This window comes from Misgurnus anguillicaudatus, chromosome 7 (assembly GCF_027580225.2).
Source record: "Misgurnus anguillicaudatus chromosome 7, ASM2758022v2, whole genome shotgun sequence".
Classification (NCBI taxonomy): Eukaryota; Metazoa; Chordata; class Actinopteri; order Cypriniformes; family Cobitidae; genus Misgurnus; species Misgurnus anguillicaudatus.
Genome location: NC_073343.2, coordinates 36,186,404 through 36,214,169, shown reverse-complemented (window position 1 = coordinate 36,214,169; position 27,766 = coordinate 36,186,404). Strand labels below are relative to the sequence as shown.

The following is a 27,766-nucleotide window of genomic DNA, read 5'->3' as shown; positions in this document are numbered from 1 at the left end:
TGATTTTCCCCCCATTTAACTTAAATATTTTATTTTTTTATTTAACTAAATAAAATATGACTCATTAAAATTTGTTTTAATAAAATGCATTATTTTTATGATCCTTTCATGTGCATTAAAGTCATTTTATCAGACAGCACTTCAGCAGCAATGAGAGGATATTTACTTAATTATTATATTATAAATTGTGTTGAAGTATGTAACAATCGCACAGATTCGTACTGCTAATGTTTGTGTGTTTTTTTTTAGATATTGTGACCCTGAAACACGTGAGTGGCATTGAAAGACGGCCACATTCTGCACCACACACGGACGGTCTCTCTCTCTCTCTTGTCACGGATGATTCTGCCTGGAGATCAGCTGATCGGATCTGACGGTTCTGTTTGATCGGATCTGATCGTGATGCATCTCGTAGATTTTATCGCCGGTTCTGTCGGAGGTAAAATATCCGGGTCGGCGGGGTTTTGCCGTCCGATCTCATAAGTCTCGGTCTGATCAAGGTCGGTGCACGCGAGAGTACAATATGGATAATACAAGCGACGATCTTTGTTTATTTGTTGGTGTTTATTATTTCTGTGTTAACTGCACATTTCGGTTTGTAATAACATTAACAACATCGGTGATGATGCGGGCTGCGATTCATTCATTTATTTATTTCTGTCACTCAGATACGTCATCAGCGCAAAAGCTCGTGGTTCCTCCCACAGAACACATATAGTACTTAAAATATATGGCTTAAATACGTGACAAAAGCATACATTCAAATATAATGTATAATATATCTGATTTATGTTCATTGTGTGTGTGTATTAGATAAACATCGTCCTTTATGTCTTGATTTCAGGAGCTTTTGGTGTGGCGGTGGGCTATCCATTAGACACAGTAAAGGTAATAATATAATAATAATGATAACAGTGCTAAACAAAGTATTAAACTAAAGTGAGGATTGTTGTAGGTGAGAATTCAGACTCAGAAACACAATGGCGGTGTTTGGGACTGTGTCAGACGACTGTGGAGGACTGAAGGAGTGAGTATAATAAACCAACCTTTCATCATTTATAATAAACAGTCAAAGTAAAGTAACTCACTGCCGTGTGTTTAGATCAAAGGTTTTTACAGAGGGATGTCCATGCCTGTCACCACAGTGTCCATCAGCTCTTCTATCGTGTTCGGCACGTACAGAAACGTGCTCCATCATTTACACAACATGCGTGACAGACGCACAACAGACGCACATCATAAGGTGGATATATTTGTGGCAGGGTTCGCCGGTGGAGTTGCTCAGGTACTTCATACTTCATGACCTGTACAGTTTAAAAACAACACATCACCCATCATGTCATTCCACGTGCATGTGAACTGTTGCTTTAAATGTGGATTGTTGTGTGCAGGTTTCGGCGATGGCCCCCGCAGACATCGTGAAGGTTCGTCTTCAGTGTCAGACCGAAACGCTTTACCGCGCTAGACCAGACTCAAGGCCAAAATATCGCGGTCCACTACATTGTGCGCTGAGCATCGCTCGTGACGAGGGTCTGACTGGACTCTACAGAGGCTCGACGGCTTTAGCGCTGCGGGACGGACCTTCATTCGCCACTTACTTTCTCACTTACAACACCATCTGTGACTTACTGTCTGCAGGGAACAAACATGCAGGTACATCACTGAAAAAAACATTCAAACCCGAGTTTATATCTGTCGGGATTGACAGCACTTCCTTAAAAAATCTTTAAAGAGTAACTAAACCCTAATCCAACTTTTTTTAGTTACTGATCTGTAAGAATGATGGTTTATTACTGCTGTTCAGTGATTTTAGTAAGTTTTTGGACATTTGGATATAAAGTGTTTCAATACTACAATATATGGTGTAAAAACGTCTGGGTGCTGCCCTCTTCGGGTTGAGCGGTGGCTGCTGCAGTTGAGTTTTCCTGGTGGATGTTGGGTCCAAAAAATAAGCAGGTTCAAGCTTACCACGCCCTTGTTACGATCTCACCACACAGGCCCTGTCCCAAATGGCGCACTTCATGTGGACTTTCGGTCTTGTGGCCTTAAATTGCGAGTTCTCGCTTAGTCTACGAGTCTGTAGGGTGTCCCATCTGTAATTTTTACGCTATGAAGTGTGCTCATCAGCGACTCCTTTGCCCCCTTGATGCGGTCTTCAGCGAAGCCCGCACTGCAGCAGGCTTTGCGCACTTTGCCAACCCAGAAGTCCTTGCGAAAGGGCAATCAGACCAATCAGGCAACAGAAGGCAGGAGTTCACACTGACGGGCAACTTCTCGACCTATTTCCGGTGTGATGCTCGAGTCTGTCCCAAAATACAACTCCGGTGCACCTACGTGGACTTGCATCAAGGGTCCCTAAAGTCTGGACTACGTGATGTCATCAAAGTGTGGACTCTGAGGAGGACCACAAGTCCGGAGTGTGCCATTTGGGACAGGGCCACACTTGGTGCGGGCTTGGTTCTTCCCCTCTGTCTCCGTTGGGATCTGCCCATTTTTCTTGCATTTTTCGGATGTTCCCGGTGGGTGGAGTCGGGCTCTGACCGGGGGTTAAGTTACGCTTTAAGCTGGCCAAAAACAACAGACAATAGCCAAGACAAGCTGAAAACAAAATACACAAGAGGATTAGAAAGCAAAGATTAATAAAGTGACGTGAAAATACCCAAACACTGAAGACTTGTGACGGAGCATGAGTTTAAGCAAGCACCAATCTTTGACTAGACTTGAAGATTAAAACAATAACATAACGCACAGGAGTCTGGAATCTGAACAATTCTGTTCAAAACTGTTGTTTTGCCTAAAAATGTACAGAAGTAATGTTTTTAGTACAGCGTGTTTGTTAAAACTAGTTATATTTCCTAATTAAACTAAGGCCTAGTCCTGGCTTAGGATAATTTTTGTCCGGAAACCATCTCATAGTGGAGAAATCCAGACTCAAACACAAAACACATCTTACCAAAAAGCATCGAAATAAATTCTGAGCTCAATGTGCTCTTAATACAGAACAGAAGAGTCGTGGCATGAGTTCAGATCCTGACACTAGAAGACTCGTGATAGTTTATCATCCTGTCACAGAAGAGAAATAGCTCGAAATCTGCTTCATGTGGTGTCATATCTAAATGAAATGGTTTTATTTGTTAAACATGTTTACTTGTGTCAGAAGTGTGTAATAAATCTGATCATCTGCTGGTGTTTTAGATTGGCCGGTGGTTCTGTTAGCTGGCGGAGTCTCGGGCATGTGCGGATGGGCCGTAGGGACGCCGATGGACGTCATCAAGTCCCGTCTGCAGGTGGACGGTATGAACAGACGGCGCTACAGAGGATTCGTTCACTGTATAACAGACAGCGTAAGGACTGAAGGTGCGGCGGTTCTGTTCAAGGGTTTGGCTGTTAACTGCATACGGGCCTTTCCCGTCAACATGACCGTCTTTGCCACGTATGAGCTGGTTCTTCGAATTCAGTCAACATTGTTGTAGATTAAAAATCATAATCGGAGATTCACTTTGCTCAAGATCATTTATTCTTCACTGAAGAAAATCTTGGACATGACGATCAAACTGTGGCCTTCAGAGTTGAGCATCTTTTACTGGAAACATTTTATGTATTTTTATAACAACCTGTAGAATCTAACAAACACTTTTTCTTTATTTATTTATTCTTTCTATTTTCTATGTATTGTATTATAAAGAGTTTTGCTGTGCCCCTCCAGATGCAGTTTCCAAATACAATTATTCACAAACGTTGACCAGTTTCAGTTCAAGTCAAGTTTTTTTGGTACATATTTTCTCTGTTTATTTATGATGCACTCAATTCTCTGTTGTTGAGATAAAACTTCACGATATTCGTGGTGTGATGTCACATTTGTAAACTTTAAGGATTTGTATGAGACTTTCATGTATGTCACATGCTGACATCACTCGAGACGTGTTTTATATCTAAGATGAACACATTTTCTGCCAGATGTTCATTTATTTATTTATGTCATAGATTCAAGCAGCGTTAAATAAATCATCAGTTCTGTAATAATTACATGAGACATTTGTTATTTAAAACAGGGAGGCTTGTGTCCCATCATGCAGTGATCATACAGGACGGGTTGTTTATTTGACAAACAGAAATCGATGATTATTTGCTGTATTCCTTCATCTGCTGTGGTTTTGGACATCTCATCCGTCCTGTGTCGTTCAGTAAAGATCAGACTGTCTGTGATGATCAGTAGTTAAAGTCTAACTTGCGTGGGCTCATAAACTGTTTGATGACATCATCGGTCACATGTTTGCGTTTCTCCTGGTGGGCGGCGATCATTGGCTGAAGGGTCTCGATGAGAAGTTTCTTCAGCTCACCGGTAAGAAGATCTCCGCTGCTGTATTCCTAAACGAGAACATTTCAACGGTCTCAACGTTTGAATTTTTAACAGTATAAATACATCAGTGTGCTCTGATATCTGATCTCTTACCTGTCTGATTTTCTCCAGCTGCTCATCGTCTTCAAGGAAAAATGTCAGATACATGAAGGAGACGTCCACATCTGGATTCCCACCGAACTTTCTGTGTTCCTCTACGGTGTCCTTCCCACCAGAGAAAGCGTGCTTGTTTATCTGAAATGCCAAATGAAAACCTCGTGTCAATATTAGACAGAACAGAATCGCGTCTGATCCTTGAGCAAATGTTTACAGCAGAACCGACCTTATTCTTGATTTGTTTCGGTGAGTCGGTGAGGAATATCGTGGAGTTTGGATCACTGGCGCTCATCTTGGTTTGAGCCCCTTGAAGCGCTGGGAAAAACGTGGAGTGAAGCAAAGCAGGTTTGAGGTAACCGATCCTTGGTGCCACGTCCCGGGTCATCCGGAAATACGGATCCTGAGGAACAACCAAAATCAATCCTCTTCTGTTGCCGAATTGATGACAAACTTAACATGATCAAGTATTATCGTAAAAGATTGCTTTAACAGACAGGTCTGATCTCACCTGATCAATAGCACATGGAATCAGACACTGAACATCTGTCCTGCCGCTGAAGATCTGAGGGAACGAGCTACTGAAAGATGGGGCAGCTTGAATCGCAGGAAAACTGATTTTACCTGCAAATACACCAGACGTTAATCTCATGTCCTCGGAAAGCATCGTAACCCTGATCTCCTGCTTTAATCCACTGCTTTCTCTTACCGATACAGTCGCTGTCTGTGAAGCCAAAGATTCCTTTAACTTGATTAAATGTGACGTGTTTCTGAACCTTCACCACATTCCTGTAAAATGATGGACTCGATCTATTGGAAGAAACAGACATTCAGAATCAAATGTCTCAGTCGTACAGCATGAGCTACTCAAATAAAAGCTCTGTGTGGTTATTTTGGAGGCAAATATTGTGATAACACTAACTAAATAAAATATTGCACATTGAAACAAATTCAATTGACTTTACTTCCCCATCACAAAACGAGAATAAAAATGTAAGGTGGTCCTCAGGGTTATTTGTACATCTCTCCACCAGCACACTTTCATACTCGGATTGCCCGAGACGCAGCCGCCATGACTTTCATCATTTGAACTCTTATTATGATCATAAGAAGATAAACGCATGCAAATCCTGTGAGTCTTCTGTATTATAGCGCTTGCTGAACTGAAAGACTCAATCTGAACAAGATTTAAATGCAGCTGTTTTACCCCATGTAGTCCAGATCAGAGAATATGAAGGTCTTGTTGACATCAAAACCACAAGCGATGATGTCTTTAGCGTTCTCCACTGCGTATCGATAACAGTCTTCCTGCGAGAGATCTTTCCACAGGTATTTCTCATCATCGGTCATCTGAATGACCAGAGGAACATCGAATACGTCCTGAAGCCATCTATAACACAGTGACAGAAATCACGGCTGTATCCTACAAATGCGGGTTAACGTTAGCGTCTTGTGCTGTGAATGATAAAGACTCTCACTTCGTGAAGATGAAGGGGATCAGATGGCCCACGTGCATGGCCTCCGAAGACGGTCCTCTGCCCGTGTAAAGGTAAAAGGATTTCTGTTTCTCGTACGCATCTAGGATCTGATGCATATCCCTGCAGTATAAAACACATCAGGAGATTACATTCATCTGCAGTGAACGACTGTCATTTATCCCTCAGTGCTGGAGATCAGACCTGTGAGAGAAGAAGATTCCTCTACGGAGAAAACGATGTGGTGGCTTCCCGGTAACCCGAGCGATTCTGTCCACTAATTCCTGATCAATCTTACTGCTGCCAAACCGCACTGAAGATAACAACAACAACGATGATGATGATGATCTCATGAATAAAGCAACGCTAACAATACAGTCTCAAACACATCCTATTAATAACCTACCAATGAGTTTATCATAGTCCACGCCTTTAGCGCTGGACGTAGAGACGTTCCACGGGTCAACCTGATCATCTCCATCCACAGCTTCTTCATGATCATTGGAAACAACACAGTCCACTGGTGGACATCCAGCTTTATAGTCCTGACCGGTGACGCGCTTGAAGTCAACTTTCATCTTCAATAACAACTGCACAGCAGCATCGACCTCATCCTGGAGTCCAGAAAACAACAGCACAGCATTAACCAGAACGAACACAAACTCTTCTTCACGCTATTAACACATTATGATTATGATGAACACACATATCAGATGATATTCGTGTATGATGTCGGACCTTTGCGGCTTTCTGAGCTTTAAGAGTTCGGACCGTTTCTCCCTGAACTGTCAGATGATCGTACAGATCCATCGGATTTAAATCGGACATCTTCACCTGTAACACAAAATGATAAAAGATTATGGCATTCATTCATTCTAGAACATAAAGATGAAATGAGAGAAACAGCTGTGACAAGCGCCATGTGTTCTACTAAAAACATGTCAAGCAGTCATCAGTCTCGTGACCTGTCATGCTCACACGCGCGTCATGTTTACAAGTGTTTAATCGGTGTTAAATAATCATAATAATAAAAGATCTGTACCGTGTTTGATGATGTGCTTCACACTTCATTCAGCTTACATCAGATTCACTCCGGCTGTGTTTCACTGTAACTCGATCGACAGGAACATTCCCGCTACACACAACAGTTCCTATTACTTACGTCAACATTTCATTTGCGTTACATATTAATTTAGAAAACATGTCAGTTGTATTTCTCCGTTTTATATAACATTTTGTATTCTTGCATAACTTTAATAAATACGAGGGGTCAAAAACAGCGGTTGTCCTTTTTATTTTTTTAAAGTATCGTTAAAACAAGACTCTTATTTTGTACGGGAGTTCAGTTCACATTGGCACTTCCGGGACGTTCCGCCTGATATTTCCAATGAAATTCGTCTGCGTGATGCAAATATTCTCATGAAACAACTTCTCACTTGTTATAAATTGTCAATTAGGCTACTATAAACAATACTGTAGTAATATAATAACATTATCTAAAAATGTGGTTATAATATGATATGAATTTGACGGATCGGTATTTACTTCTAATGAAACATCATTCGCTGTTTGAGGTTTAATAAGATTTTTGTGTTACATCAAGATGTTCATTTTAACCATCTGCTTCTGGACTGTGAGTGGTGTCATGGAAACACATTATTAGATGTCCAGCAGGTGGCAAGATCTTACATGAAACTGATGCACTGACAGAGCACCAGATGAATTCACTTATTTAAAAGTTGGTGTCATGGCTTCACTTGTGGATTATGAAGATTCAGACAGTGAGTCAGATGAAGACAGCAGGACTGCACCTCATGAAGTTGTGCCTCATCTGGACCTGTATAAAGACCAGCATACTGAAGACCATCTCTTTAACATGAACTCTTCATCATCACTAAACTCTTCATCATCACTGAACTCTTCATCATCACAGTCATGTGTCTCAGCAACTCAAAGCTCAAGATCTGATTGGTTGGGTATGAAGAGAGCTCAGCTGAACTCGGCTGCAGTGAGGCCGTATGTTTCAAAAAGACAGCGTGTGTCCCCAGCAGCTCCGGTCCAAACAGAGGAACCACCCAATGTCGGCTCACCCCTGCTGTTTGAGATGTCAGAGACAATCCGTCCGTTTCTGGGCAGAAAGCACGCAGGTCCAGAGCTGCCCAGACGGGTTCACTATCGGGTTCAGGCCCATCAGGGTCCAGTGAACACCCTGCAGTGGTGTCCAGTGGATCATCGCAGCCACCTGCTGCTCTCAGCATCTATGGACAAAACATACAAGGTACAACTCACCACACCGGCACAGAGTCCACTAAATCTAGCAACCACTCTGCAATAAAAGTACCCTAGCAACACACCATGTAACACTTTAGCAACCACACTGCGATGTCATGGCAACCGGCCAGAAGACCCCAGTAACTAGCAATGTAACTACCCACAGCACCATGAAAGGGAATTTAACTTGAGTTCATTTCAGTCAATAACACAGTTTGAAGAAAGAAGAAATATAAACACCAAGAAATAAATAACATCATGTTTTACATGCATGCCAAATTATTATGCACATGCTATTTTTGTTTAATTTTTCAATATAGTCAGTAAGTTTACAAATTTGACTTTACCCTCAACAGTTATATGACAGTGTGGATGACATATTATATTTAAATGAAATTAAAAAGATACTTTTAATTCTTTGATGTTCTAGATGATAATGCGGAATGCACTTTAATTCAGTGGTTTATAATAATTCAAAGACAGATATCTGTCAAATGTGCTGCATGAACAGAACAAAAAACAAACACAATGTAAATCAAATAAAGTACAAGTTCCATAATAATATCTGAGCATATCTTTGACATGACTTTAACTCTCCCATTCATTAAACTTGTACGTCTATGTATAGTTTTTGTTTTTATTTCACTTAAAGACGCTAGTATTGCATCCCAAAGTTGATGTTTCGTATTACAGTTCAGTCCATCTCACGATGCTCCACAGACTCTTAATATGTTCTAGATGTCCTCTTGACCCCCTCAGGGACCCTAAAGGGACCCACCATCTTACTTCCCAATAGTCCAAATCATTACTCTGCCACCTCTCACTAATGTTAAAGTCTTGTTTGAACAGAGTGACTATTCACCAACAATCCAGAATCACATTCATCTCTACTATTCAGTGTATTATGACATGTCAATAAAAATAGTCTTCATGTATTGAGCTCACAGCGTGCGTGTGTGTGTGTGTGTGTGTGTGTGTGTGTGTGTGTGTGTGTGTGTGTGTGTGTGTGCGTAGTAATGAAATCCAAAGCTGTATGTGATGGAGGTTTTTTCTCATTGAGTCTCTGCTGGTGGCTGAGGGTTTGTGTTGTTTAGATGCTGGTCGAGTTGAATCCTGACAATTTTCTTTGATTTAAAAAGAGTTGTTGGGTAGTAAACAGCAGTATTTTAGTCGATGCTCTGAAAGTGTTCTTATTGATTATTACTCTCATGATGTTTTATTGTGTTCTTTCTCTGTACTGTTAACTTGTTGTCACTGTGAATCTTTGTGTTTTTCAGTTGTGGGATGGCGTTGACAGCGGGATGTGCTTACAAACTTATTCCCATCAGCGCGGTGCCATCCGTGACGCCTGCTGGCTGCCGTGTGGCCGGCGAATCCTCTCGGGGTCGTTCGACGGCACCGTCGCGCTCACAGATGTAGAGACGGGTGGGTCATCTGAAATATTCATGTGTATGATCTGTGTTTGCTGAAGAGGTTAAACACTGAACTTGGGTTTGTATTTAAATAACATAAGAGATGTCATGTGTGTAAAAGAGTTTATGATGACGAGATCCTGACCGTCAATGTTTCTGTCTCCAAAGTCATCTTTCCTCCCGTCACATATTAACTTATTGGTTTTTAAACAGCTCATAATTATGATTTTCTCATCTTCTGTTTGATGTCTGCTACAAACAGACGGAAAAAAGGGTTAAATGTGTGAGACTCAGCTCATTATTAATACAGATGATGATTTCTCATTCTCTCCACTAACAGCAGATTTAAATCAAATCTTGTGTCACGTGATCATATAGTATGTAAACCCCTGTTAATAACATGCTTTATATGAAGTGAGTGTAATATCACATGAATGATTTGTTGTGATGATGGTAAGTAGTTGTAAACAGGATGACGTTGAGTCAATGGATGTTTATTATCTTGATTTGAAAGTGTTTTGTTTAGGTTTGTCCTCACAGACAGGACAGCATCACAGATTTAATGTGAAACCTTTGACATGACTGAATGATTGATCAATGATTGTACAGTCACAGATTTGATTGCTTTGTTGTTGTTTTGGAGTGTGTGTTTTTGAGTTTTATCACATGATCTGTCTGTCCTGATGGATTATTTCGCAGGTAAAACTGTTGTAAAAGTGGAGAATGAGTTTAAGGTGGGCTGTGTCGCCCCTCGACCCTGTGACCCTGATGTGTTTCTCTGTGGTGGCTTCAGTTCAGAGGTCAAAGCCTGGGATGTTCGCTCCTGTAAGGTCAGTGGGATTTGTGCTCTGGAATACTCGATTGTGATTGGTCAGTGACAGTATTCAGATGTTTGTATTTTATGACAGTAGATTTGTGCTCGAGTCTCTCGTATCTCTCTTTGGTGATTATTTTCATGAGGTTTATAATCTATCATCTCTTACACTTCAGTGTTATTGATTAACTCTTCATGGGTGTATCAGTTGACCTGCGCAGACAATCATGTTTGTTGTCAGACTAAAGATCTCCTAACACGTCCGTGTCTCGCAGGTGCTGCGGGTTTATAAGGCCGGTATTCAGCAGACGTTGGACATTTTGTTTCTGGGTGACGGTAAAGAGTTTGTGACGAGCACAGACGCAGTGAGTCGAGACTCGGCAGAGCTCACGCTGGTCGCTTGGGACTTCGACACCACCGCTAAACTGTCCAACCAGATATTCCACGTACGTATGAAATCACATTCTTATTTTAAATCACTAAGGGGCGGTTTCTCGGACAGGGATTAGACTAGTCCTAGACTAAAACATTTTTAAGAGCTGTCCAAACTGAAAACAACTTACCCTGACATATCTTAAAATACATCAGGGCCCTTTATTTTGCCTCAAAATGCAAACAGGTAATGTTTTTAGTAAGGCATGTTTGTTCAAACTAGTTATATTTCCTAATTAAACTAAGGCCTAGTCCTGGCTTAAGCTAATCCCTGTCCGGGAAACCGCCCCAATACATGGTTTGAAACAGATGTTGTTTATGTGTGGACCAGGAGCGCTACACCTGCCCGTGTCTGACGTCCCATCCGCTGGAGAAAAGTTTTGTGGCTCAGACCAACGGAAGCTACATCGCTCTGTTTTCGGCGCAACGGCCGTACAGAACCAATAAGAGACGTCGATATGAAGGACACAAGGTCAGTGTTTGCCCCCAGGCACTCAATCGAATCTCTCTGCCCAACATGAATCCATATCTGCCGTATCTGACCTCACTCCAGTGACCGTTTGTGAAATGAACAACACATTAAAACGTTAATAAATATATTTAACAATGTTGTCAGATAAACTCGTAATAGTAATGATACCAACATAATATTTGCCATTATTCTGAAACATTAGTAAACTAACTGAAGATTGAGATCAAGTCTAGAGTATATGTGCAGTGATGGGTTGTTTTTTTGTGGGTGGTGTTTGTAGGTGGAGGGTTTTGCAGTGCATTGTGGGTTCTCTACAGATGGAAGTGTACTCGTGTCGGGGAGTTCAACAGGTTCTGTGCACTTCTATGACTTTCAAAGCTCACGGACCCTGAAGACGCTGCAGGCTCACGATCACGCCTGCGTCTGCGCAGCTCTGCATCCTGTGTTACCTGGCGCGATGGCCACGTGTGATTGGGAAGGAGAAATTAAAATATGGAAATAATTCAGATGTGGCCACTAAATGTTCAGAGCCTCTCCATATCTGACTCTTTATTGAAGAAATGAGTTTCACTGTTGAATTTCTCAGCATTTATTCGCAATGTGGTCATAAAATCATCATGCAACACACAAAACATTTCAACGTTTTTTTTTTTTTTTGGTGTTTGATGTCGATGAACATAAAGTCGCAGAGAATTGAGAGTAATATCAAACTGAGGCTATAATGTTTTTATTTAGTAAAGAAATGAAAGCTTTAAACAAACAGTAACTTCAGTAAGTTCAGATCAACCATTCAGTCCTGATGTTATTACAGGTCTACATAATGGCAATCATCACAAAGCAACACGACATGATAGTTTGGAGCGTTATACAGACAAATTCCTTTGTTTCAAAGAGGTTTTGGAGGAGGGCATCTGAAAATCACGCAGCATCACTTCACAGACGTTAGCAGATATCATTACTTCTGACAGTAGTTAGTTTAGCAGCGTCCCGTACAGCTGTGCTTTAGTCAAACTGTCTTTTCTGCTCAGTCCTGTGTTGACAGATTTCTGATGAGTGTTTTTCTGAGCTCCCGGATGAATCCCAACATCTTTCTTGTAGATTTGGATCATAGAAGCTTCCAGACTTTGGTTTAGTGACTCGGATGAACTTTCGTTGACGTCATTTTGCTTTAAATGATCTTCTGTCTGCTGCTGCTTCTCTTCAAAGTTTCGAAAGGCCGCTCTCGTCTCAGCCCGAAACACATTTGAACTCGTCTTTGGGTTTAGCACAGGACTAGAAGTTGTTGACGCAGAGATATGGGAATTCAGCACACGTGTGTGAAAGACATCATCTTTGTCCTGGATGCTCCTGTAGAAGGAACCCAGTTTGAGTTTGGTGGGAGCCGTCACGTAATGCTGTTCTGAACGGCTGAGGGGTCCAGAGCTGGGAAGCGAGAAGGTCTTCACGTCCTCCACGCTCATCTGCCTCCGGCGGGCGGTCGCTTCATCCTCAGGGAGACGATATGACGCCCCGTAGCAGGACGCTGGTAAACTGACGTGATGGAAACCTTCTGACTGTGGAAAACCTGGACTGTCCTTTTCATACGAGAAAGTGTTTTCACACTCGTAATCTCTCTCAGGCCAGAGACGCTGACATGACGTCAGGCGAGCCTCCTCCTCTGAAGCCGCACTGAAGCTGGAATACGAGCCGGTGACCGGAAGAGATTCGACCATGAACCCACGGAAAGGACAGAAGCTCAGATGTAAAGTCTCGTCCTCTGTGTTGCCATCCACACAGTTCTGGAGGTCAACGCTCTGTCTGCGCTCAGGCCAGCGGTCACTGCGGCAGTACAGCGCTGTGTCACTGCGGTACAGGTCACATGATTTACGCTGCTGTCGTTTGTCCCACAGAAACTCTGTGTCTTGGCCTTGTGGGCTGAATGAACGAGTGAGCGGACAGCTTCTCTCTGCCTCCGGTTTCTCCGCCGCTTTCCCAATGATGGAATCTGAGCGAGAGTAACATGGAGCCACATTCCTCCCGTGATCATGTTTCTCCACACGCCCCTGAAAATCAGCAGGAAGCTGTGAAACAACATAAGACAAATGAAAAATGAAATGAAGGAATCACATCAATGATTTTGGGGTTTAATGTCAGATGGGTGTGGCGACGTCCATTGTTGGAAGTAAACATCAGATCTTTCTGCTACATGAATAAGGTTTAACATTTGAATATGTTTCTGTTCTTCTCTTCTGCAACATAAACTGAACAACTTCACAAGATTTCTTGCATCAAACTCAACCAATGAAAACATCTTCACAGATTCATATTAAAGTGTCTTTAACCCTCCAGCAAACAGAGAAAGCAGCTGTGTATGTGTGTGTGTGTGTGTGTGTGTGTGTGTGTGTGTGTGTGTGTGTGTGTGTGTGTGTGTGTGTGTGTGTGTGTGTGTGTGTGTGTGTGTGTGTGTGTGTGTGTGTGTGTGTGTGTGTGTGTGTGTGCGGCGTGTGTGTGTGTGTGTGCGGCGTGTGTGCGGCGTGTGCGTGTGCGTGTGTGCGGCGTGTGTGCGTGTGCGTGTGTGCGGCGTGTGTGCGGTGTGTGTGCGGCGTGTGTGCGGCGTGTGCGTGCGTGCGTGCGTGCGTTGTACCTCAGACAGCTTGTGAGAAGACTGCAGCAACTGAGCTGTCAACTTACAACTTACAAATTTTATACAAATCCTGATGAGACACAAACACACACACACACACACACACACACACATTGTGATTGTGTGTTGGTCTCAGTTTTGTATCTTTCACAGTGTTCATGTATTCTGCTGTGGTCTCATTGTAGTGTTTTTTTAAAGACAGATCAGGTTTGAGACGTCGTGTTTTATAAGCAATGACAATACAGTCTCTGACAGAGAAGTATCTCTTGCTTAGTGGACACTATCTAGTGAACTTAAAGGGAAATCCTTATGGAAACTAGACTGATAGAAGATGCAGAACCTAAACATGCTGGGATGTTTTAACCAAAGACGGGGTCACTATTGGACAGAACACCCCCGCTGGGTTAAAAATGAGTAACAAAAACTCAGCAGTGTGTTCAGTGAAATACTTTCCCAACTCTGTGTTAAAACAAACCAGCACTTTCTAGAGTAACATGGTGATACTTCATATTCAGTTTGTTCTCAATGTCTCTGAACTGAAGTGCTACTTGCCAGCAGAGATCTGACGCTCAGTAAAACACTTCAATGAAAACTAAGTGTGAATGTGACACCACAGTGACAGATCCAACATATCGTCTGATGTACAAAACACTAAACTAATTTTAATTATTATACATACATTCTCCTCTTGTAGTTTTTGTACTGTGATCTTGGCGTCTATCAGTTGGTTATTCAGTACGAGGATCTCTCGACTCAAAGATCTGATTTCTTCTTCGTGGAGTTTGGTCTGTATCAGAAAGAAGGAACCTGAATGAATTAAAGTCACATTACTGATTCATTACAGATGAACTGTAACTGCCGGTAATATTACAACACAACTGAAAGTGAATGATCAGACAGCATCACGTCACAGAAACACACTACAGTAGCTGTATGAAGGCGTCTTTACCAAAAGTCCTACTAGTTCATCTGAGAAAATTCATCCTTTGCTTCCATTACTACTGACTCATATCTATGATAATATTAATGCTAAATCACTTGTGTTTGTGTTTGTGTCTTTATCTGAATCTCATTCAGTGCAGAAGTGTAAAAAATAAAGTAAGTGTAAGAAAATGAATAATTCTAAACAATATTGTTAAGAATATAGAAAATGAAGGTGATACTGTCTGTGTTTGTGTTTTTTTGTACCATTCGCAGGATTTTGTCCTGTAACTCTTGGTTTATTCTCTGCACAGCTGTGTAACCGCTGTGAATCCTGCAAGAAACACAATGATGATGATGATGAAGATTTGATCTATATTAATGAATGTGTCCTATTAAAATACCAAATGGCTCAATATGTGAATATGGCTATTGCAGAGGAAAATGTCTCTATAAAACCAATGATGAAATAAAGAATAAGCTGATTTTGACTGATCTGTGTACTTCATTTCATGTAATCATCTGTTGATGTGATTGAATGATTCTGACCTGTGAAGTTTCTCTGTGGATTTCTTTAATTCCCGTTGAGCTCGTCTTAGTTCAGTCTCCAGATACTGACGGGTCGAGTCAAACTCATTCTCCAGCAGGTGTAGTTTATGTGTGGTGTAGTTCAGACATCTGCGCAGGTCGTCTGTCTGCTCCTGTGGAGAACTGCGCAGACAGACAAACCTTCATTACAATCACTGTGTCCTATACAACCAAAGACATTTAAAAATATTAAAGACTAAAGTTGAATTAAACTAAGAGTTAAGATGAAATCTTTAAGCGGGTTGAGAGTGAGACAAACAGAGATTGTCATTGATCTCAGTTATTGATCTGATCCATTATTAAAACATCTGTTTGGGTCAGATTAGATTAGAGATGACATTTACATGACGTGTGTGATGATGAGTCCTGATAGAAATGATCAATATTGAATCTGTCACTTGAAACGTCTCATATTGAATCCTCTAAAGAAATAACAACTGATTCTGGAAATTATTAATCAAATTACATCAATTAAGACTAAAACAAAATGTCATGTTAATGAAAATTTCAATGTAAAAATGTTACGATTCATTCTTGCACCAAATAATACCACATTTCATAAATCTTTGCGCAAGCTGTTGTAGTTAGCAGGTCAAATATGTGTGTTTTTATTGAGAGTACTTTTTTCTTATCAAGTCAAATCATCAATGCGGTAGCAGCACAGTAACAACAATCTTCATCTTCAACTTTCTATTCAAATGCATGAATCAGACACAGACGTCCTGCTGTATGAAACTCATCTGTGACAGCAGGAGACCACAGCAATCATCTGACACACACAATCCCCCCAAAATATCATTCAATTGGTATGTTAAGTAATATAACATTTCAATAAGTATTCAACAACAGTTGCAATTTAGCTTAGGTGCCTCCCATTTTTCTCAAAGATGTTTCTACCTGTTCACCTCCACCTGTGCTAAATTAAATTGATTGAAGATGATTTGGAAAAAAATCACATACAATACATATCAGAGCAAAATCCAAGGCATGAGGTGAAATGAGATGCAGAGCTTAGAGACGCGACTGTTACAAATCTGGAGATTTAATGCTGCACCCAAGAGCACAGCGGCCTCCATTATTCCCAAATGTAAGAAGTTTGGCACAACCATTAATCATTGTGTCATTAAATATGTATTATGATATCTAAATTCATCTGAGCATTTAAGTTTTTAAGTTGATTCTAAATGAACACAGTGTCCTCTGACAGACCACCTGATAAACACTGAAAGCACTGAATCTGTCAGATGTCTAATAACCCGGTCAATCATCATGTGTATGTGTTGTTCTCATGGTTTATAAGCTGTTTCTGTGTGAGTATGCGAAGGCTGAGGATATTCTAATGAACTTATCAGTTAAACACAAGCGTGTAATGTGCAAGTTATAGCGCTGATTAATTACCTGTCAGATTCTACAATGAGTTCATTTTAATATAATTTTATAATCAAATCAACACAAAGAAACTATTAGACACAAACCCAACATTAGTGCATGCAGGAGCTGAGGAAGTTGTTTACCTTTTGCCACAAACATCTTCAACATCTGCAGCCTGAAGAAACAAAAAAACTCAAGATTATTTGAATGATTTAGATTCTCTGATTAAAAGATCTGCCAAATGATTAAAACTGCACCAAGAGAAACAGATTTTCAAATCCTGATTTTTCCAATTAAGTTTCAGAGAGTGTTTCTTATTTTTATTTGTGCATCCTCGATTACTTTCCTCGTTTCCTTTCCGTGACATTTTCCTTAAAGTTCGTAGCCCCGTTACATTAAAATGAAAGACATTCTTAAATTTCCCTAAAATAAGTATGAAATGTGTCTACAAATCAACATTAAATATACTGCCTGAAATGAATCTACATTTACACTAACTTCATAAATAAATAAACAGCATGTATGCGTGTTGCAGTAAAGATGTCAAAGGAGTAGAATTTATTCTTGCGTCAGGTTTAGTCAATAAAAACATTTGTATCCTCACTTGCTCATGACTCTCAGGAAGCCTCACTCCTCGATCCTCACCTCCTCATGGTGCAAATAACGAATTGAGATCTCCTACAAGATGGAGGAACTCGATTGGCCTCTGAGAGGATGGAGGAGTGAGGAAACCAGAACTTTATTTATTTTGTTTAAAACTGATTTTGTTTCATATTGTTCATAGTATTACATACAGTCAACAATACAGTGACATCTCTTCAAACACACAGTGCGGTTGTTTATGGACATGACAGCAAACTTATCTGCTAATTGTGTCATTTTTGTTGTTTTGACCACAGGAATGTTAAACAGCTCTATTATTCTTATTGAAATGTAGGAAAATGCTTTTGACATGTAATCATCAAATCTATCTAACTATCTTGGTTATTTATTCATATTCATCTCTATATAACCTAACTCACATCTTTGGGTCTTTTTCACCCCTAATGAGTCTGCATATACCTGAAAGATGTTTTCAAGCAGTGTTTTTTTAGTTCTTTGTTTTAATGAAGTCACTCTGCAGTGCAGTCATAAACCTTCTCTTTAAAGCACTGAACATTAAAATAACATGTGTTTGTCACGAGTTAACCTGTAACCGAATACTCACCAGGTTGTTGCTCAGAGGTCTCGGCAATGAAGTAGAGCGGTGAGGTGGTCTGGGTGCACAATCCGAGCGGTTTGAAATCGGGCTTCTCTTGCTGTCGAGTACCTCACGAGAAGACTCAGCCTTCAGCTGTAACGTTCGCTTCTCCATTTCTTTTGTAAGTTCAGAGCTTATTTCATGTTCCCTTCTCACTTGATCTATGTCAGTCTCTAGATAGGCTCTGGATGAGATTTCCCTGCAGGGTATCTTCTCTTGTTTGTCTCTCAGGGTCTCACTGCTGTCCAGAATCTTGCAGCTTGGCATATACCTGGCCCAGGAATCCCTAGCAGAACTTAACCAAGGATTATCCATACCGAGGTGTGTATTGGAGACTGAAGTTAACAATGTTTGTGGACAAACCTCCCTTTCACGCACCACACCAAAGGCTTGCAGACATTCAGGGTCCAGAACTCTGCAAGTTACTTCATCAAGGAATTGAGAAAACCTGAGCTTTGCTTCGATCTTCTCCTCTAACTCTGCTGATATCGTCGAAGCACCGGACGTACCCTGACTTGAGGTCAGGCTGCGTTCGGAATCTCTACGGCCCACGGCGACCTTCTCCGGTCCCTCGCGGCTCTCCGATCCAACCGCATTCCCTTTGTGGCTGTCGGAGTTCCGGCAGCCGGTCTCAGAGTCGCTCGTCCCCTCTGGTTGACGTGCTCTAAAAACGTCCTCGTTGTGATGCTTGATGGTACTGCGTAGCAGACAGGTGGCCCCAGAGCTCCAGCTGTTGGTGTCCCAGCTGTCATCCTCGCTTGAGCTGCGCTGGCTGGAGTTCCTCAGACTGGTGCTGGGGCTGCAAGTTTGCAGACTGAGGTTTGAGCTGTGAAAGGCCGAGCCTTTCAGACTGGCCGGTGAGCCCTTAAGGCTGGACATGGAACAATATTCACGTAGGGTGGGTGAGATAAGGCTCGGTGGGCAGCGTGGCGACGGGTCTTTGTTGCTTTGGCGTCCCGAGAAAACCGGACACGAGTTCGTTGATGAACTGGACCCGCGTTCCTGCCTGCTGGATGTTGTCTTTGGCTTTGGCTGCATCCTTGGGTAGGAAACCAACGTCCTGTTGACTGTAATGCCTGTTGCTTTTGAGGAGCCGTTCGGCATTCTTCCTTCGGACGTCACGTCGTTGTAGTTTGTGTGTATGGAAAACTGGACCATGATGAACTGTGTGGACCAGATTTGAACAGTTTTCACGCCCTCATCCTCCCTCTCACAGTCACCCTACATGCATCCATGATGAACTGTAGGTGACACACTTTTTCAAATTGTCTCTTTGCTCTGCCTGGACAGATACGTTCAAGCCACATGGATTCACAGGCCTATTTTCTGAATGAACGCACAAGCTGAAGGTGAGAACATGAGCTTTTCTTTCTTACTGGTAAAATAATACGGTGCAGTCTTCCCTCCATATCTATCTGTACTGATAAAGTCGGTTAACAGTAATTCTGGTTAGCTTTCCAGGTCAGTTGCTCTTTAGATATTGATCACGGATCCCATGTGATGGACAGGATGTTAGCAGTGGGGCAGAACTTGAATTCCATAAATCGATTCTTAATTGGGGAATATAATGGAGTTTCTCTGTGATTCTCTGTTGTTTGTTGATGATCTTCTCATTTATCTCTCCATATGTCTGCAGACTAAAGCATGAGCTACTAAAAACTTCAAACTACTTGCTTCATTTCACACTTGAATTTTAATACTGAATTGAACTCAATCCAGTTTAAACATCCCAATGACTATTCATAGCCCAACTAGAATGACTAAAAGTGCCACTGTTGTCTGCACTGCCTGTGTCCGCCTCTGCTATTTTTTTGTGGCATAACTGCACACTGTTTTGCTTTTACTCCAGAGGTGGCTGCTTCTGTCTGTGAGTCTGCTCCAGTGTCTGCTCCGGTGTCCGCTCCAGTGTCCGCTCCAGTGTCTGCTCCTGTGTCCACCTCAGTGTCTGCTCCTGTGTCCACCTCAGTGTCAGCTCCGGTGTCCGCTCCAGTGTCCGCTCCTGTGTCTGCTCCTGTGTCCACCTCAGTGTCTGCTCCTGTGTCCACCTCAGTGTCTGCTCCGTATCCACTCTAATGTCCGCTCCAGTGTCCGCTCCAGTGTCCGCTCCAGTGTCTGCTCCAGAGCTATCCCCTGCTCTAGATGCTTTTTTCTAAAAAATAAAAGCTTTGTTTACATGTTATAATAGTGTTAAAGCAAGTAATGAAAAGCATAAAAAAGCATAATAAATTGTTTGTAGTTTTTATATCAGCTTTATGTGTAAAATCATATAACTGTTCTCAAGAGTAGCCATCTCAAGAACTCTGTATCTCAGTGGAAAGTAAAGGTGTTTTTGTGGCTACAGTATTACATTAGCAAATGCTCATGGCTTTGATCCCAGGGAACACATGTGTACAATGATCAAATGGATACCTTTAATGCACTATAAGTGATTGAAGAGAAACTTGAAGTGAAACCTCTTGTGTCCTGTGTATGGCATACTAACCAATGGTTGCCCATGTGAAAATCACTAAATTAATTTGTGCCCGTGTCAAAATCACTACAACAGTATGCAATCAGCTGTGCTTTTGCTTGCTTTTATAAAAGATCCATCTGGATATTCAGTTTTGGTGATTGATTTTGTCATTGCAGATTAATTTCACAGATTTGATCTTATAGACTACAGGAGTTACAGCATGAGATCAGGACACTAAAAACACTCTGATGTGCTTTAGTGTAAAACGACTGAAACCTGCGTCTCCTGTCAGATGTTATTCTGTCACACCTCTTTTAGGAGACTCGTGTCCCTTGTGAAATAGTGGGGTTCAATTCTCTATACACCATGAGCTGAAAATAAAGCAGAAGAATGCGATCGCTCCCTCTGTTGCTATGACAACCGCTGCCTGCATATGTATAATACTGACTCGTATCCACACAGGACCCAATTATTTTTCAAAGGTACAGCCAACACCAAGACCAAAAGGATGTAGAGAAACACGGGATCCTGTTAATGATCAGCTTTTGTCACAAGAGGTTCTTAATAATATACTTGAGAAAATATTTAAAACTTTCTTTTGACAAACGTAACCATTCATTTATTTTTAGTTATTACATGAGTTGTGTTAAGAAATCTCATTTTATAATGAAGAGTGTTAAAGGTAGGTGAAGAAAAAGTTCTCATAAATGTGCAGAAGTACAGGAGGCCTCTCAGGTCATCTTCAAGTAGCTATTATGTGATGAATAAGACTCAAATATGAATGTGTAAGACGCCACAATCGCCACTTAATCTTCAGTTAAACCACACAGATATCTAACCATAATAGAGGCCGTTTTACAGACAGGGCTCAAGTCTAGTCCAAGACTAAAATGCATGTTTAAGCTGCCTTCATTTAAAAACATAAAATATAAAATAAATCAGTGATATTGTTTTTTCTCAAGATTCACACCAATGATGCTTTTTGTAAGGGATGTTTATAAAAACGACTTAAATCTCCTAATATTATTAAGCCCTAGTCCTGGATTCATCTGTCTCCTGTCTGGTATTAAAATAAGACTCTCATCACCTCCTGTCTGTCTGTCTGTCTCTAATTTCCACTTCTGAGATTCTTCTTAGCCTGTGAAATATTTGTACATTTGCATTCCCAAAGCATTTATAGACAATTTAGATCTACATTAGAAAAAATGAGACACACACACACAATGGAAATGTACTGTATAAAAATATAATTGTACATACATATTTATATATTTTCTATATATTTTATATATTTTGGAGTCAATCGGCCCCTTTAACTTTTTATCTTAAATTGGCAGCTAATGTTTTACATAATGAATGCTGATATGTTACTTGTTATATCAGAAAACACAGACAGAGGTCACTGCAGCAGGAGACGTCACTTTCACAGAGATATCCTTTGTGCGTCGTCCCTATGGTAACCTGATGGGAAGCTGCAGCGTTCCTCTGCCGAATTCTGAGGCTTCATTTCAAACAGCCTGCTGTGATGAATGAGAGCGAGTTTATGAAATGAAATTTGACGTGTTACCGTATTTCCGTCCTGAAGCCTCTCTGCAGTAATCTGCTCTAAAGAACTACATCAATACATCTGTATTTAATCAATCACTGAATGGATCAGAATGACACAAACAAACACACTCGACATGTAGCAAACTCCATGATGTGTGCACTTGCTTCATCACAGACCTTCAGTAATGTTCACACACTGACCTGAGAACAGCTGGAGTGTTGTTACAGAACGCACCTGTAAAGGTCACACAGAACCTGAGAAAGAGCCGTGTGAAGAATAATGCTCTCTTTATATATTGATTAAACATTTATTAAACATTTCCAGCTATATCAAAACACAAAAGAATATATAGATGTATATAAAATGCGGCAGATGAATAAATAGATTTATCATGTTTGATACATGATAATAGTGCAATACATTATGCAGTCACTTAGGAAAACTCTTCTTGTAGGTTTGAGAGGAACCTAAACATTCAGGCCTGTCAATCATCATTATGTGCGTATATACAGTAAGGCAGCCTTCAGGCCTCTGAGTCCAGATGCAATTGTTCCAGCATCCCTCCTCCTCCTCCTCATCTCCTCCTTCACCGTTCTCTTCCTTTCTCTGTGTAGTTCTGTGGGCGTTGAACTTTGGGCTCGAGCCCCGGCCTCGGGTTCACTCTCTCTGAAGGGTCAGAGCTCAGCTTGACAAGTCAATCTCTAGATTACTGATATATGACTCAAAGACATTGTAAAACTAACCTGGTAAAAGAATAATGTTCTTACCTGATCACCTGATTGGCTTTATTAATAACTAACTGTTGTGTTTCAGAAACATGTGAAGAGCAACAAAAACAGTTTGAAAAGACCATAAAATAAAAGCAGTAGTGTCATGTATCTGTGACGCAGCTGATATAACTCGACTGTAACACTAATATGAAAGACACAAACATAAAAGAGCAGCAGCAGCAGAAAACATGAAGGAGGTGCTGGAGATGTCTCCGTGATCATTTTTGATCAAATGGAAGCCAGTATTTATCCATTTATTTCATACTGCTGTATGGCCATAAAAAGATTCTGCTCACAAAACCTGAATTTATGCCACATCACTGAAGTATAATCAATAACAAACTCACTGACAACCCATTAAACGCCTGCACCAAACACAACACTATCACTCATATTGTACTGCAAAAGAATCATTAATAGCATTTGTGTTATTCCTCTTGAGCATTGATGGTTTGTGTTTTGATTACAGTTTGACTCATGTCTAGTTTAAGAGTTCATCGATCAATTTAATCATAAAAATAGAAACTCTTTTCAATATAGAAATATTGTGAATGAAATATGTCAGGAAGAAATGAGGACGGGTCGTTGAATTATTAAAAAATAATGCACACCCAAGGTGGTAATGCGGCACGACGCAAAGCGGAGTTACACTGTTGGTGTGCATTATTTTCAAATAATTCAAGGACAATATTCCTCTTATACCACGGTTACCACAAACATTACAGGTGATTATTTTAAGACATTTGTCGGGTCAGGTGTGTTTTACAGAAGTGGGACATTTCTTAACCAATCAGAATAAAGCATTCAACAGACCCGTGGTATAATGTGGTGATATTGATGGAATTGTAAAGTGCTATAAGTGAAGTGATTTGGGAGTTGTGTCATTGAAGACTGAATGTGTTTACAATAAGCAAGTAAACATATACTGAACGAGTTTGTACATTGATTTATCAATTCAGAGAGAGAGAGAGAGTGTGTGTGCGTGTGCTCACCCCAGTTTATCTTGTGTTGGCTTTAAACTATCATGAAAAATCTGCAATGACATCAATTTGACCAGTTTGTATGTCCTGTAGAGTTGTATTAACTTGAGATGAAGATGTTTGACTGATGGGTGAGTGAGTGTTAATCTCCAGCGGTTGAAGCTGTCAGCATCGCTCTGTTCATTGTCTGTAATCCATCACAGCCCAAAGCCTGAGAGACCCCTGGGATGAATGAAATAACGAATCTCAAGCTGCATCAAAGAATCGATAGACAATTCTCATCCTTTAATAAATCAAATGAAAAGCCAACATCAATAAAACATGCTGGAATGAAGGTGGAAACATCTCAGTTGAATTCTTTTCATGTGGTTTAATAAATTCAGCTGTGTGTGGGAAACACTTCATGTCCTGTGGAGCATTTTTACACAGTTTAAATCAGGATGACATTGTTTGATTCATTGTGAGATCTAGTTATCTGTGTTTACCTCCAGAGCTGATCCAGCAGATCTTATAAGAGGATCTGTGGGTTCATATCCGCTAACATAAACACAGAGATGTGGCACATGATGTAGGTCACTGCAGAGATGAGAGCCTGCGTTTTAATGATGTACCAGAAAATCATTTCATCCCCATCTACACCAGCCATTCCTTCAGTGAGAGATCACAGTTTACAGTCCAACAACATAAATACATTTCATTTAAAAAATGATACAAAATACAGTAAAACAAATTATGAAATGATCTTTAAAGTCTTTATAAGGTTTAAGTGTATTCTGGATCCAGCACTGAAAACATGATAACATACCTGACACAAACCATGAAGACACAAAGAAATTTGTGTAGATGCAATGAAATATAGTTACATTAGTGCTTAATTCAGTTCATCTCTCTCTCTCTCTCTCTCTCTCTCTCTCTCTCTCTCTCTCTCTCTCTCTCTCTCTCTCTCTCTCTCTCTCTCTCTCTCTCTCTCTCTCAGCACAGATGTTCAGTGAGTGTCGTGGACTTTCTTGCGTGAGTTTTTATATCTCGTCAGTGTGTGTATTGGCATTGAGCTCGACGGGCAGATGTTCTGTTTCTGTGTGATGATGGTTGTGTGATTATTAGCAGAAGATCTTGAGCTTTGAGGAGGATGAATGTTTTTCTCCTGCTGGGATTCACCTGCGCGCTGCTCGTCCGCACATCTGTTCTCACTCAAGGTAAATTACAGCGAGAATATATTGATAACATTTTAAAATAATAATAATCAAAATAATAATAAAAGTCTTTTGATGATAAATGTGTGTTCCGGTCCAGAATGTCCAGAATCTGGATGTGTGAACGGCTTCTGTGAGCGCGCAGGAGAATGCAGGTGTGTGTATTTCAAGCATCACAACATCTGATCTTGTCAATCACATGAACTGCAACAGGCGTGCGTGCGCGCGGGTGTGTGTGTGTGTGTGTGTGTGTGTGTGTGTGTGCGCGCGCATGCACGTGTGAGTAATTGTAAATCATTCATGACTTTGTTTAGATGATTTTAAAGGCATGGTTGTAATTGCAGGTGCATGGCGGGCTGGCGCGGCATCGCGTGTGATCGGTGCGTCCCGTCTGCGGATTGCGCGCACGGATCGTGTGAGGAACCGGGTCAGTGCATCTGTGAACGCGGCTGGACGGGAGCGCGCTGTGATCGAGGTTTATTACAGCACATTTACAGCTCTGAAATCGTAATTCTTTATATTTGATGATGTCGAAATTCTGTCCTCAGTCATTTTGCTGTTCTGAGTACAGAGGGTGTAGGGTTAGTATTTGACATTGAGTTCTTCTTTAAGAAAGAAAGATGTTTGTCAGTAAGAGTTTGTCATTTTGTTTTCTTTCAGACATAAGCTTGTGTTCATCTAAACCGTGCTTTGGTAGCTCTGTGTGTGTGGATGTGGGAGATTCTTACACCTGCATTTGTACGGCTGGATTCACAGGCAAACAGTGTCAGCTGAAGAACAACACCCCCTCTTTAACTGATGGGTAACACTCATACACTACATACTGCTTCAAATTCACTTCAGTTAAAAACAATAATGACATTAAAGAAGTGTTTGATCTTTCCTACTTTCACTTTTACAAGAACAACAAAACAAAAACAAATGGTGCCTATAGTGCAGACAAAGAAATATTGCTTGCATAAAGTATATTGTGTTGATATTTGACATTATACTACAAATCCAGCATTGTGATCGATTTTTGACCACATTGATTCACTTTATGTGAGAGATGCATCAACAGATAATAAAAATAAAGGTGCATGCATCATCAAAGGGTTTTTGTGGGTCACCATAGACTTTCTGTCAAAGCATTTCCTTCTTATCTAATAATCCAAGAACTGATTTCCAAACAGTCGTACGCGTGGTTCTTTTATGGTTTAGTGTGGCAGATTATAGAGTATTTATATTATTTACAAATACGATTCTTCTGAATAACAGTTTACAGTTCACTTCGTGTTCATCAGACAGTCCAAACGTCCGCATTCAAATGAGTGTTTTTCATCCACAGCTCTTCGTGTCAGAACGGAGGAACCCGCGTGGACAGAAATGGCTCTGATGACAATTTTTGCATCTGTCCATCTGGATTTACAGGACATTTCTGTGAAACTGAGATTGACGTCTGTGATTCCAACCCGTGCGAGAACGATGGTGTCTGCAGGAGTCGTGACCTGACGTTCACCTGCGTCTGCCCGCCTGCCTTTTCAGGTCCCGTTTGCAGCTTCAGATTGTGTTCAGACAGCGGTCGGTGTGTCAATGGAGGGATCTGCTTCAATCGTACAGACAGCCGGATCCGCTGCCTTTGTCCACCTGGATTTTCCGGCTCATCTTGTGAACTTCAGCTCAAGGTCAAACCCAGATTTAAAGCAGCGGGCCCCGGCCACCTCACCGTACCGGCTCACACTTTCCACAAGTTTCTTCGGCCACCCGATCACAAGCTTCATAAAATCCCCACGAAGGAGACGGCTCGAGCGTCTGGTTTTCTGGCCACACAGAGTCAGGTCATCTGTTTGGCCATGCTGGGTCTTCTTACCTGTCTGGTGGTACTTGTCACTACAGGCATTATTTTTTTCAATCGATGTGAAATGTGGGTGGCTAATGTAAAATACAGTCAGCTGGTGCGTCAACAGAGAGATTTCCTTCTGAATGCCAGCGATGGCGAGGTCAACATTATCTTACCAGAGAAGATTAAACTCAGTCATTTTGGGAAACATTATACAAGTATATGAAGGTCCATCATTGCTTCTGTGGAAATACAAAAAATATCAATCATATACCTTTTACTAGTATACACGTGTAGGTTTTAATCAAAAGTAACTTAGTGTGTGAATGCACCTTTGTATTTGTATAGGAATATAAACCCTGTTAAGAAATGTGTGCTTTTTCTTAAGACATAACGTTTAATATTCTCCTATGTAAGAGATGTAGACATCAGACCGTGAATGTTGTGTTTGTGATCTGCATTAAAAGAACACAGAGTTTTTCTCAGACTGTTTGTTTCACAGATGTAAATCCTGCTGGAACAAACCTTATATATCACTGCATTCTTTTTTCAATTTGTTTTGTGTACCCATATTGAAGAAGATTGTTGTTCTGTAGGCACTCGTGAACAATGTCTTCTACTTAAACGTGACGGATGCTGTGTTTTATATTAGTTTACAGTAATAAATGAAGTGCGTTTTCGGATCGTATTGTTCTACATTCATTTCTCTCGTGCGGTCTTTACTGCCATCTAGAGGTCACACAGAAACCTCCAATCTACTGTGTCTGACCTCTGACCTTTACTCTCTGTCCAGCAGCAGTAGCGCGTGCAGCAGGTAAGCTTCAATACTGTAATGCAGTTTAAGCTCGTGCTATTATTTTATTAAGCAAGCATTCATCTTTCTGAAGGAGCATACAGGTTTTTTAATGTTTGTAATAGAAAAAGCCTTTTG

General features: G+C 40.9%; 5 protein-coding genes across 7 annotated transcripts; 3 read left to right on the top strand and 2 right to left on the bottom strand.

Annotated features, from left to right (window-relative positions):
* Positions 1-247: 247 nt before the first annotated feature.
* On the top strand, positions 248-4,026 carry slc25a47b (solute carrier family 25 member 47b). Its single transcript, XM_055171430.2, has 6 exons — positions 248-439; positions 845-888; positions 956-1,027; positions 1,103-1,285; positions 1,392-1,653; positions 3,196-4,026. The coding sequence occupies exons 1-6, from the start codon at positions 403-405 to the stop codon at positions 3,471-3,473; spliced, it is 876 nt and encodes a 291-aa protein (XP_055027405.1). The 5' UTR covers positions 248-402; the 3' UTR covers positions 3,474-4,026.
* On the bottom strand, positions 3,947-7,131 carry wars1 (tryptophanyl-tRNA synthetase 1). The gene is made up of 11 exons (XM_055171427.2): positions 6,971-7,131; positions 6,667-6,762; positions 6,335-6,542; positions 6,133-6,241; positions 5,932-6,051; positions 5,661-5,843; positions 5,163-5,263; positions 4,965-5,077; positions 4,683-4,856; positions 4,454-4,594; positions 3,947-4,368 (listed from the first exon to the last, which is right to left on the bottom strand). Exons 2-11 carry the CDS (start codon positions 6,754-6,756, stop codon positions 4,210-4,212), a joined length of 1,398 nt encoding a protein of 465 aa, XP_055027402.1. The 5' UTR covers positions 6,757-6,762; positions 6,971-7,131; the 3' UTR covers positions 3,947-4,209.
* Positions 7,132-7,279: 148 nt separating this feature from the next.
* wdr25 (WD repeat domain 25) lies at positions 7,280-15,358 on the top strand. 3 transcript variants are annotated; one of them, XM_073869836.1, is made up of 6 exons: positions 7,280-8,206; positions 9,477-9,624; positions 10,311-10,441; positions 10,701-10,871; positions 11,189-11,329; positions 15,150-15,358. In XM_073869836.1, the coding sequence occupies exons 1-6, from the start codon at positions 7,676-7,678 to the stop codon at positions 15,162-15,164; spliced, it is 1,137 nt and encodes a 378-aa protein (XP_073725937.1). In that variant the 5' UTR covers positions 7,280-7,675; the 3' UTR covers positions 15,165-15,358. The 3 variants fall into 3 exon arrangements, with proteins under 3 accessions (XP_073725937.1, XP_055027403.2, XP_055027404.1); XM_055171428.2 differs by lacking the exon at positions 15,150-15,358 and adding an exon at positions 11,610-11,988; XM_055171429.2 differs by lacking the exons at positions 7,280-8,206; positions 15,150-15,358 and adding exons at positions 9,214-9,278; positions 11,610-11,969.
* Positions 12,041-19,950, bottom strand: begain (brain-enriched guanylate kinase-associated). Its single transcript, XM_055172535.2, has 6 exons — positions 18,040-19,950; positions 16,976-17,007; positions 15,423-15,584; positions 15,141-15,207; positions 14,632-14,739; positions 12,041-13,389 (listed from the first exon to the last, which is right to left on the bottom strand). The coding sequence occupies exons 1-6, from the start codon at positions 19,228-19,230 to the stop codon at positions 12,301-12,303; spliced, it is 2,649 nt and encodes an 882-aa protein (XP_055028510.2). The 5' UTR covers positions 19,231-19,950; the 3' UTR covers positions 12,041-12,300.
* Positions 19,951-24,819: 4,869 nt separating this feature from the next.
* Positions 24,820-27,518, top strand: dlk1 (delta like non-canonical Notch ligand 1). The gene is made up of 5 exons (XM_055173212.2): positions 24,820-25,019; positions 25,117-25,171; positions 25,361-25,491; positions 25,677-25,818; positions 26,344-27,518. The coding sequence occupies exons 1-5, from the start codon at positions 24,953-24,955 to the stop codon at positions 27,059-27,061; spliced, it is 1,113 nt and encodes a 370-aa protein (XP_055029187.2). The 5' UTR covers positions 24,820-24,952; the 3' UTR covers positions 27,062-27,518.
* Positions 27,519-27,766: the final 248 nt, after the last annotated feature.